General features: G+C 40.6%; 1 protein-coding gene across 2 annotated transcripts in view; it reads left to right on the top strand.

Annotated features, from left to right (window-relative positions):
• The window catches only part of TTC8 (tetratricopeptide repeat domain 8), a 55,341-nt gene that overhangs the window by 15,163 nt on the left and 27,475 nt on the right, over positions 1–12,703 (top strand). For both annotated transcript variants that reach the window (XM_020811427.3, XM_078383718.1), the window contains 2 exons: positions 529–573; positions 9,742–9,827. In XM_020811427.3, coding sequence (XP_020667086.3) covers positions 529–573; positions 9,742–9,827 — 131 coding nt within the window. The remainder of the gene's footprint in view (positions 1–528; positions 574–9,741; positions 9,828–12,703) is intronic.

The raw sequence follows: 12,703 nt of genomic DNA on the forward strand, positions 1-12,703 counted from the left end.
AGAATGGAAAAGCCCATTCCAAATGGGCCCAAAACTCACTGTTCTGCGATGTCTCCCCATGTTCCGGTGGCCATTTTGGATGTTCTGGCGGCCATTTTGGGTGTTCCGGCAGCCATTTTGGAACCGCCAAACAGCTGTTCCCCCATCGCAGTGCGATAAAACATCGGTATGCGATCGCATTAGCGATGGCAAAATCCGCATTGCTATGCGGATTCATCGTTAAACGGTGCGCTCGTTATGCGAGGCACCACTGTATTTATGAAATGTGAGGGGGGTGTACTCACATCTGTGATATACTGTACATTTGAGCTTTTGGATCCCATTTGATATATTCAAAACTTCTACTGATTCAGAAATCCTTCCTTACATGGTATTATCATATTCAGGCTTTCATTATATATATTCCTTAAGACATCAAACATTTTGTTTAAAAGATTTTTCTGATTTTTATATGGATTACTTGAATGTTTAATTGGCTTCTCTCTATCATTGATAAAACCTTGAATTTTGAATTTGTACTCCTAACAGGCATTGTTTGAATACATTTTTCACCATGAGAATGATGTTAAGAATGTAAGTGATTTCATTTTTAACTTTTAAATATTTTTTGATTTCTCTGTTTTGCTGCAGACAACTCATGCCCAGTCAAATGCCATTCCAAAGGGTCTCCTGATCCTTAGAATGGCTTTGAGAAAGTATAATAGAAAATAGAGGTAGGAGAACCAGATTGAAATTCCACTCATCTGTGTTCAGAGTTGTCCCTTTGTATTCCTGTATCAAGCAGGGGGGTTGGACTTGATGGCCTTATAGGCTCCTTCCAACTTCACTATTTTAAGATTCTGTGATTCTATGAAGTTGTAGAATTCAAAATTAGAAATATGTTGGCAGCTATTTCTGGAACAATTGCTGTGGGGAAGGTCTGTTTAATTTGGTTAACAGTAGAGATGGGCATGACCCTTAGCTTGGAGGTTCGTGTTGGTTCGTAAGCACAGCACCACAAGTGCCACACATTCCCCTCTCCCACCTCCCCAACTGGATTCCCCCACTCGCCAACTGGTGTGCACTCCTCTCCTCTTTTTCGACCATTCATCCAATCCCTGGCAGGAGCCTGGGCTTCCCTACCCCACCTCCTTGGCTAATCACCCTCTCAGACAAGGAGGCGAGACAGGCAAGCCCATGCTCCTGCCAGGGACTGGATGAACAGCTGAAGATGAGGAGGAGAGGAACATATTCTAGCTGGTGAGTGGAGCATTAGCTGGGGAAGCAGGGGAAAGGAACGCACAGTACTTGTGGTGCCACACTTGCGAACTAGTATGGACCTTCGAACTGAGGTTCATGTCCTTCTCTAGTTAACAGTAAATAAGGCTTAAATGTTCATCACTAACAATAGATTTTTCAGGGTACAGATTTTAAGAGCTCTAGCTGAAAGTGGAGATGTAAATGCATTTTCTGTTTGGCCCTATGATGGTATGCAAATATACTTTTTAATGTATTTTCCACTTCATAAGAAACATCTGAAATGATAGATATTCCAGTTGTGGAATAGTAGATGGTATTATTATTCAGAGTATACCTAGATATTTATTAGTTTACAGCTTTTGATCTTTTGCCTACGAAGGGAAACAGCAGTGTGATATAATAATTATTATTGTGTGCTGTTAAGTCAATTCCGATATTTCTGATTTATGTTGACCCTTTCCAGTGTCTTCTAGGTATACAGTACTCAGAACTGATTAACTGTCCCCTTCTTCTGAGTTTACTCTGGGACTATGCAACTTGCCCAAATCTGCACAAGCTGGTTTTTCTCCCAGGGGGCTAGGAGGCACAGTGAGGGCATCCTGCTCAACCCAACTCATTAAGCTATCCATCCAGCCTCATTGTTATATATATCAAACGTCAGAATTTCAAAGAGGTTTTCACATAACATAGTCAGTAAGTCATTGACAGGGATTCCCAGTACCAATGCCCACAATTAATATTCTGTAAGAGTGTGTTTTCCTCACAATGATGACAGTGGTGCATAGCACAGACCTGAATTTCATGTGCCTCTTAATTGCTGGTGCTGAATGAAAATGTAGCTCCTAATTAATCATGCTTCTAGGCCACAGTGAAGGATGAAATATCTATAGTGAAATCTCAGGTGAATATGTGTAGTCTACCTACTGAAACATCAATAATTCAAGATATGCAGATGACAGCATCTTACCGGCAGAAAACAGCAATGACTTGAAACAACTTTCCGTGAAAGTGAAAGAAGAAAGTGCCACAGCAGGACTGCACCTGAAGACAAAAATCATAACTACGGAAGGACTACACAACTTTAACATTGACAATGAAGAAACTGAAAAAATGAAAGATTTTGTATGCCTTGGTTCAATCATCCATCCAAATGGAGACTGCAGCCAAGAAATCAGAAGATGATTGAGACTCAGAACTGCAGCAGTGAAGGAACTAGAAGGGATCGTACAGTGTAAGGATGTGTCACTGGTGACCAAGACCATCTGCACTCTTGCATTTCCGATCACCATGTATGGGTGTGAAAGCTGGACAGTAAAAAATAGCTGACAATAAAAAAAATACTGATTTGTTTCAAATATGGTGATGGAGGACAACTTTGCAGATACCATGGACTGCCAGAAAGATGAACAAGTGAGTCCTGGAGCAAGTCAAGCCTGAACTATCTCTGGATGCATAGATATTGAAACAGACTGTCCTGCTTTGGGCACATAATGAGAAGACAAAATCCTCTGGAAAAGACAATATTGGGAAAGGTTGAAGGCAGCAAGAAAAGAGGAAGACCAAATACGAGATGGATTAACTCCCTAAAGGAAGCCACAGGCTTGAGTTTGCAATAGCTGAGTAGGGTTGCTGAGGACAGACATTTTGGCGATCACTTATTGATAGGGTTGCCATAAAGTTGGAGGCAACTTGGTGCCCAATAATAATAATAAACACTTCCACTGTTCATGGTAGTCTTGTTCAGAGCTAGTCGAGGTTAAGTTAGAATTACTATGTATTAACAACATTTTTGGAAAGCTGCATAGAACTGCTGAAATGAGAGACTTTAGTTTGCACACCTAACAAAACAAAACCGCAACAACAGCAGCAGCGACTGTTCTTGTGTAAGAAAGAGCTCTTAAATACTTGTATAACATACTGCACAGTGTATCTAGAAATTTAATTGCATCCAGAAATAAATTCTGCTTCCTATATTCCCAACTGTTGGAGCAGTACAACAATGGAACCAATTACCTCAGGAGTTAGTGAGTGCTCCAATTTTTGAGGCATTCAAGAGGAAATTGGACAACCATCTGTCAGCTATTCTTTGATGTGGATTCCTGCATTGAGCAATGGGCTGGACTTGATGGCCTTATAGGCTCCTTCAGTTATTCCGTGATTCTATGAAATATGCACTAACCTCTTGAGTCCATTTATACTCAAATATCCAGGGAGACCCAATGGATTTTACGTTAAGCTACTTCTCTCCAATCAAAACTCCCTTATTACACGATCTGCAGCAAAATTTTGTGCAGCAGCAATGGCACAGCGCTCCCTTATAGTCTCCTAAGGTCACAGGTTGATTGGTTTTAGTATGAGGGTAGTTTATTGTCGAGCATAGAGAAATTTTGTGGTCCCATCTGAAGAGACAAAATGTTTACACATGCTTACAAATTTGTATGAAGGATTCTCTGTACAGTGGGGTCTCTGTGGTAAAAGCGTTCCTTAGAACTGCCTTTACACGAGACAGAGAGGGATTCAGAATGATTAGTCCCTAATGCTAGCAAAACTGGGTCCTGTAATTTTGCCTTAGGCGACTTCTCACTCCTTCACCCAAGTCTGTCTCGATTTTAAATAAACAATCTGGAAGGTCTGCTCTTCCTCTTTTTACTTTAGGACCCTCTTTTGGTAATATGGTAACGTGGCCAGATCAAAACAATCTTAGTCAAAAATATCCAATTTACTACTGTAGCATGGTCTAAACAAGGAGACAGCTTACAGACAATTTGTCTTTTTATATTTTATTACAAAAGATAACATTTCAACAAGCTTAGTTTAACGTCATTTAGTATTTCCAAAATAACCCCCAGCCTTAGCCACCAGTTATTTCCTCTATAAAGTGAAAACAATAAAATGTCTATCTTAAATAAGCATTCTTACGCAATCCTTTTGATTAAAGTTCTGTCGGCTGCATTTCGCTCGGTGTCGTCTCTCTCTTCCATCTCTTCTCCGTCCTTCCCCTTCTCCTTCTCTCCCATCTTCCTTAAATTAAGAAGTTATGTCCTTGTCCATCGGAGCTGAGATAAGATAAGGGTCAGCTTGCTCTTCTTAATTTTTTTTTCTTTAGCTGGAGAAGAACTGACCTTGCACATTTTTCTCTCTAATTAGCACCTGGACACAAGCAGATTTCTAGCTTTTTCGTTGCAGCTCTGAAATAAATCTTATGAAATACAATTCTATTCTATTTTCATAATCAAATTCATGACACGCCCCCCCTTAAAGATACAAAATACAGAACTATTAGAGTTCTTATTTTTATACTTACTTAACATTTGATTATGAAAAGTTAACAAGACTACATGTGAACTTACAATTATCTTAACAAATTATTAAACTCATAACAGTAATGCCTATCTCTATCAATATACAGACAAGTAAACAAGTTGATTAATAGTAACCATTTGTTCTTTTAGCTAAATATCTCTATGAGTATACAGAAAAATAAGCACGTTAGTTAATTTTAACCATAAATTCAAGGTAACCATATTACATCAGCATACAATTTTTCAACGATTTGTTACATTATGCTCGATTTTTCTCCCCACATTGTTACAATTAGAATTATTTTCAGATCTGTTTCTATACATTTTTAAACTATTTACATGATACATTACTGGTTTCTTGGATGAATTTAACATTTTCACCAGATAATTCACATTTCCCACTTTTTGTATGATTTCCCCTGGACCTTCCCAAACTACTTCCAATTTTGAAGGTCTGAGCGGGTTTAGTACCAATACCATATCACCCACTGCAAACTCTCGGTGACGGGCCTTCTTGTCATGATAGTATTTTTGTTTTGTACAATCAGTCCGTTTCCCTGTTCTCTGACAATAATTACAGGTATTAACATAGTCCTTGACGTTTTTGGAAATGCCGGGCCAATAAAAATGCTGCGAAATCCTACTTAAAGTTTTTTGAATTCCAAGATGTCCGCTACTTGGACTATCATGGGCAAGTTGCAGAATTCTTTCTCTGTACTCTCTTGGAATGACTAGTTGTTGTACTGGTTCCGCTTGATCATTTGATTTGGGAAAATATTCTCGGTACAATAGTCCATTTTGTCCCCACAAAAAGGTTACTTTTTGTTGTACCGGTTGTACCGCGTAACTGTCGGCTTGAGACCTCAAAGAATCCAATGTAGGGTCTTCCATCTGTTTTTGTTTGAATTCCTCTGATCCCATTGGTACTAGTAAATCCTCTGGTTCAGTTTTTATCTCAGTTGTACTATCCGTTTCATCTGCAAGGGGTTGATGTTGCGTTACATGTCCATCTGATTTCTCCTCAGAGTTATCTTCAGTTGGGACTTGCTCTATTGCTTTACTTCGCGCACGTGTCACTGCTTGTATGGAAGCTGATTTTAAAGTGTGTTGGTGGTTAAGAAATGCTAGATCGTTTCCCAATAAAAAATCAGGTTTACCTTCATGCACTAATAAATATTTTGCACCTTTCCAATTCTTGTAGCTAATTTGTACATACACGAGTGGTACAAATCGCTCGATTATTTCTCCTGATCCATATGTTTTCACTGGACATCTCAGGTTATTCAAGATTAGTGCCGGATCCACAAACTGTTTGTTAATTGATGAGATATCGGCAGCGGTATCCCTAGAGGCATTTATGGTCAAATCTCCCATAGAAAAATGTAGGGTTACCGGTTCTGAGAAACTTTTCAGTGACCAATATAACTGTTCTTCCGGTAGGATGCTACTAGGCTCTATAACTGAAAATTTCTCCCCTGAGGATGTCTGCTGGTTTACCGTTGTAGAGACTTGAGCTACTTGTAAGCCCATTATCCTTGGCACAATCCTTGGCTCCGTTGCTTGCATTTCACTGCTTTCAGAAAAATTTGGCTTGACTCCTCCTTGTCGCTGGGGTAGCACATTCCTTAGTTGATTAACTTCCTGTGGTTCTGCTGGTAACTCTTCTGGTATTTCTAGAGATGTTGCACTGAGATAGTTGACCTTCGGGGTTGTTGATTTGTATTTCCGTTGAGCCGGTATGGGTGCCTTCTCGAATCTCCTTGGTGCTGGTAAGGGTGTCTGCTGAAATCTCCGTGGGGCAGGTAAGGGTGGTTTACCAACTTGCTTCCCCTCTTGATTATCTGATATGGACAGTCTTGGACAATCTTTCTTTAAATGGGCTCCTCCACAATGGAAACAAGCCAAGGGTAAACTAATCTGGCTAATGTCCATGCTTCTTTGCTCTCCAGCAAAAGACTGTCTTGGTTCAGGAACCACTGTTTTCTTAGCTTCATATAGGCTCTGCCTCCTAGGCACTTCTGGAATACTCCTAACTCTGGGAGTAGGTTTAATCTTCTTAAAGGAAATTATTTCTTCAGTTTCCTGGTAATCAGACAGGTTTCCACTGTCCATGCTCCCTAAAGAGCCTCTGGTCCACTCTTCCTCAGCACTCTTCCTCTGCAAAAGATGCAGTTTCATCTCATGGTATTCCCTTGCTTTTCTCTGACTCGTGGAGTGGGCTTCAAGCCATTGCCTCTGGCTCTCCATGAAGTCTGCCATCATCAGGGTAAACTGCTCTTGCAACCTGAAACTCGCATCTCTTTTATCTGCTGGACTGCTGCTGGCCTCTGCCATTGCTGCTCCTGACGACCTCTGGTCATTAGCAAGAATTTTCTCTATTAGCAGATCCTGCTGAGTTGGAACTTGTTCCGCCCCAGTGTACTGCTGTGTCCTTCTTGGCATTACTTTAGGTTTAACTACATCTGGATTTGCTTCCATTAACCTTTGGGCATCTTCTTCAGCCTCTGGGTTATCTACTTCCCAGTGTTCCACTGCTTCCAAAATCTCCTTATCCACTGATACTTCAGGCAGTGAAAACCGACTGCTAAAAGCCATTTTTCCTTTTTTTTTTTCCCTCTCCCTGCAGCCTTGGCCGAAGCACGGGAGGAGCAATAAAACAATTAAACTGTCAACTTTGACTGATCCTACTTTCCCTCCAGGAAATCCTTTTGGCTCTGGCTTGGGGTAGGAAATTTTCCCTTTTAAAACTTTATTTAATTACTTTTAAATTACTTTTATTATCCTGGCTGCTCCTTATAGACTCCTGCTACACTCAAAACAATTTTGCCACTCTGTCACCTGAGTGAAACGAGCTGGCAACTTTTTAAACAACACAATGCTTGTTCCTTAGAACTCTTAAGCCACTGGCAGAATCTCTCCTTGCATTACTTTAGCCTGAGCTTTCTGCATAGGAGTCTTCTCCAGTCACAATAATTTACAACCTTCCCTGCTTTGCTCTGAAGCTCACGCCAGAGAAGTTTCACTTGTCCTTTATTTAGCAGTGTGTATCTGCTTACTCACACATCTGCCTTCATAAAACAATTACCAGCGCTAATTCAGCCCTTAAGCAAAGCGCAAACCAAATCCCATCTGCCACTATACTGTAAACACGGCACGTAAGGCTCAGATCCCACCGCTGCCACCATGTGGTAAAAGCGTTCCTTAGAACTGCCTTTACACGAGACAGAGAGGGATTCAGAATGATTAGTCCCTAATGCTAGCAAAACTGGGTCCTGTAATTTTGCCTTAGGCGACTTCTCACTCCTTCACCCAAGTCTGTCTCGATTTTAAATAAACAATCTGGAAGGTCTGCTCTTCCTCTTTTTACTTTAGGACCCTCTTTTGGTAATATGGTAACGTGGCCAGATCAAAACAATCTTAGTCAAAAATATCCAATTTACTACTGTAGCATGGTCTAAACAAGGAGACAGCTTACAGACAATTTGTCTTTTTATATTTTATTACAAAAGATAACATTTCAACAAGCTTAGTTTAACGTCATTTAGTATTTCCAAAATAACCCCCAGCCTTAGCCACCAGTTATTTCCTCTATAAAGTGAAAACAATAAAATGTCTATCTTAAATAAGCATTCTTACGCAATCCTTTTGATTAAAGTTCTGTCGGCTGCATTTCGCTCGGTGTCGTCTCTCTCTTCCATCTCTTCTCCGTCCTTCCCCTTCTCCTTCTCTCCCATCTTCCTTAAATTAAGAAGTTATGTCCTTGTCCATCGGAGCTGAGATAAGATAAGGGTCAGCTTGCTCTTCTTAATTTTTTTTTCTTTAGCTGGAGAAGAACTGACCTTGCACATTTTTCTCTCTAATTAGCACCTGGACACAAGCAGATTTCTAGCTTTTTCGTTGCAGCTCTGAAATAAATCTTATGAAATACAATTCTATTCTATTTTCATAATCAAATTCATGACAGTCTCTACTTAAGAACTTAATCCGTATTGGAAGGTGGTTCTCAAGTGGAAAAGTTCTTATGTAGAATCTGCATTTCCCATAGGAATGCATTGAAAACCATTTAATCCGTATCTGCTCTTCCGTCCATAGAAACTAATGGGAAGCTGCTATTCCCCCTTCTACCACTAGAGGGGGATATTTTTTCTTTTTTTCCCCCTTAGGTCAGGGAACCTGACGAAGCTAATTTTGAAGCAATGGACTGAAAACCAATTAATCTGTTCTGGCTGTTTTTTTGTTATGTAGAGGTGCGTTCGTACATTGAAGCATTAGTTCCCATAGGAACTAATGCAAAGCTGGTTAATACGTACTCTACCACTAGGGGGAGAACTTTTTTTAACCTAAGATGACCTAAGGTTAAAAAAAGAGCAGGAAAGTTTTTTTTTTTCCTGTTCTTATCTTGGATTTTTGTTCTCAAGTAGAAGCAAAATTTAGCAAATGGAGCTGTTCTTAAGTGGAATTGTTCTTAAGTAGGGATGTTCTTAAGTAGAGACCCCACTGTACCCCAAAGAGCTTCACCAAACCAGTTTGCCCTAGATGATCCAGTGGTTCAAAGGATGTCTACAAAAATGATGTAACTGATTGTCCACATATACTATAACTAGTACACAACTAATTGTGTTGTACACTCTTTTATTTGTATTTTGTATATTTTAGCCATATAATATGTTTTGTGAGCTGGTCACTTGACCATAATAAATAAATAAATACATACATGATTCTATGAAATAAAGGTTCTTCAGTGTCAGTAGTTGCTTTCACATGCTTTAAGTATTTTTATGAAATGGTTTTATTTCTTCATTTTCCATTATGCGGGCAGACTGGTGCATTTTTGTGAGCATCAGTATTCAATCCTGAAGTGTGACCTGATTTAACTAATGGTGATTAACTCTTAAGATGTGGAAGAGGCGTGTACTTGCACCTTAGCAATTGATTACGTAAATTAAAGGCTGGAGAAGAGGAGGCTTGAGATTTTTAAAATGCATTCATGAAACAAATCTGTCAATTCTATGAAAGCTTAAAATGAGCACTATTATGACTTTTTAAAAAACCTACTCTGTGTAATAGAAATTATGCAAAAACCAGTCTTTTTTCTCTTATGTGACATTTTCAGCTTTAATCTTATGGCTTTCCGCTATATCTTGCTAATGCTTAACAGTATATACTTCATTTCTAAAATGAAGCTGTTTTTCTCCCTAAGGCTTTAGATTTGGCAGCGTATGCTACACAACATGCCCAGTTCAAGGACTGGTGGTGGAAGGTACAAATTGGCAAATGTTACTACAGGTAAAATATCTTGGCGTTTTTAGACTCAAGGGTTTAATCCCGTGTAGAGTAGGATAATGCCTGTCATCACAGGGATCCTCCGTAGGGTGTAAAAGACCTGTGTTCCCCACGTATTATTGAAGAAGAACATAAACAGGACTTTGAGGCTTGTGTATGCCTGTATTATTCCCATGTGTTTACTCCTGCCCAAACTGAAAGGGTTTTCTGTAATTTCTGTCATTCTAGCACTCAAACTACATGTGCATGCTTATCAATAATTCGTTAACAGGTATACACTTTACAGATCTTTAATCAAAACCTATAGAGAGAGAGGCAACTGGTTGTTTTTGAGGCTCCAAAGACTAAGACTGGGAAACAGAACTTTGAATTGGATATGAGATTGAACCTTTCCAAATCATGCTGAAGTAACTAAACAGGGAGAATCTTAAATCAGATTTAAATTAAGAAAGGGACACAGTAGCAGAATTAAAGAACAGCTTGTACTGTTCCCAATTTTTGAAAAGTAGCATTGTTCAAAGCTGGCAAAATACTTGCAAGCACTGCTGTTGTCATAGAATTTGATAAGCCTGTGACCTAAAGTTATATCATTGGGCAAAGAAAGTGAATCTGCAGAGATGTCTCTGAGATAGATGATTATATTGAAAGGCACAAATAATGCAGAAATGCAGGGCAGTTAGAAATCATAAAAAGCTCTTAATTACACCAGCCAGAATTTTACTGGTTGTTTCCACTGTTGGAACTGTGTGGAAAACAATGGGCCACAGATTTGAAACACCCAATATACCTCCCAATCCCTAAGAAAGTAGATGCCAAGGAATGCACTAAGTATAGGCTTTGGTTTCCTATGCAAGGAAAGCAATGCTTCTGGTGTTGCATCTTTAATGTTGACAATGAAGAAACTGAAATGGTTAGAACTGTTTTATATTTTGGTTCAGAAATCAGAAGACTGAGAATAGGAAGGGCAGCAGTGGAGGAATTACAAAATATTATCAAGTGTAAGAATGTGGCACTGGAGACCAAGACTAATATCTTGTATGGATGTGAAAGTTGGACAGTTGTATGGGCGTGAAAGCTGGACAGTTGTAGGGGTGTGAAAGCTGATCTTTTATGGGTGTGAAAGGTGGACAGTTTGTTTGTTTGTTTATTAGATATTTACCCTGCCCCTCTAGATTCGGGGCGGCTTACATAGATAAAAACACAACAGTATAACATGTATAAAATCATGAGAAGTACAGTTATAACAATTAGTTCCAAACAACATATTACCAAGATGGCATGACTCAAGGAGAAAAGAAAAAAATATAGAAATCACTTAATTGACTGGCAGGAAGGCCTGCTTGAATAGCCAAATTTTAACTGGCTTTTGAAAACACCCAATGAGGGTGCAAGCCGAATTTCAGTTGGGAGGGTGTTCCACAGCCGAGGGGCCACTGCCGAGAAGGCCCAGTTTCTTGTTTTTTCCTTCTGTGCCTCCCTTGGCGTCAGGCCCCTCAGCCATCCCTGCTGGCTATGTTGGGTGATTCGGGTAGATCTAGGTGGAAGAAGACGATCTGCCAAATATTGGGGTCCCAAACCATTTAGGGCTTTGTATGCAATCATTAGCACCTTGAAGTCAATGCGGAAACAGATGGGCAACCAGTGCAAGGCAGCCAGAGTGGGGGATATATGCTGATATTTTCTCACCCCACTAAGAAGCCTGGCTGCCGCACTCTGGACCACCTGAAATTTCCGCATCAACCTCAAAGGCAGCCCCACGGAAAGTGCATTACAATGGTCTAATCTCGAGATTATGAGCACATAGACTAGAGTAGTGAGGGCCCCCCATCAAGATATGGTCACAGCTGAGCAATCCACCATAGATGAAAATAGGCGGAATGGACCACGGATGCCACCTGGGTTTCTATGGTGTCAGGTCCAGATGTATTCCCAAGCTGCAGACCTCTTTGTAGTAAGGGTAGTCCCCGCAAAAGAAAGGGAGTCACCTATACGGCTAATGGAAGGGCCACCAACCCTCGAGACCTCCAGCTTGTCCAGGTGCAGCCTCAACCCATTCAGCTGCATCCATTGCAGTACAGTCTCCAGGCAGCGCTGAAGGGACAGAATGGCATTTACTGAGGTAGGTGAAAAGGAGATGTAGAGCTGTGTGTCATCAGCGTACTGATGGCACGATGCCCCACACCCCCTGATGACCTCACCCAGCGGCCTCATATAGATATTAAACAGCATTGGAGAGATGATTGACCCTGTGGAACCCCACAGTTGAGGCTCCACGAGGCCGAGACACTCTCCCCAAGCTGTACTCTCTGGGGACGGTCCTCCAAGAAGGAACGGAGCCAGGCAAGTGCCAGGCCACTGTGACAACCCCAGACCTACTGGGAGATGCCACAGTTTCACTAAGCTGCCACCAACCATTCCCTGTAAGGAGTCACACAGACCAGGAATGGATTTTCAACAAACAAAGGAATAAGGTTTATTTAAATAACACACAGGGAAAATAAAATGATCAAGTGAATAAGATACAGTAACGTGGCTTAGTCTCAATCATACATACAACAGGTTGGTTCACACAGAACACTTTTAAATAAAGCACAGACCCTGAACCTATCAGTTCTGGCTACCCATAAAGACACCTGAACCTATCAGGTAGGTACTGACTGACACACAGTAGTACCCTGTCTGACACACAGACTCCCACACCAGCTTCTTCTTTCAGCTTCTCCTTCAGTTTCTCCTAACTTCTCCACACAAGCTCCACATATATACAGTACAGCCCCTCCTCCTGATGTCCCGCCTTCCACTCCCCATAGGATGGAACTTTCCCTCCAACCCATGACAGACAGGTAACATCAGTGCTGTATGTAACACCTCCCCTCTTT

Source organism: Pogona vitticeps, chromosome 1 (genome assembly GCF_051106095.1).
Source record: "Pogona vitticeps strain Pit_001003342236 chromosome 1, PviZW2.1, whole genome shotgun sequence".
NCBI classification, from domain to species: domain Eukaryota; kingdom Metazoa; phylum Chordata; class Lepidosauria; order Squamata; family Agamidae; genus Pogona; species Pogona vitticeps.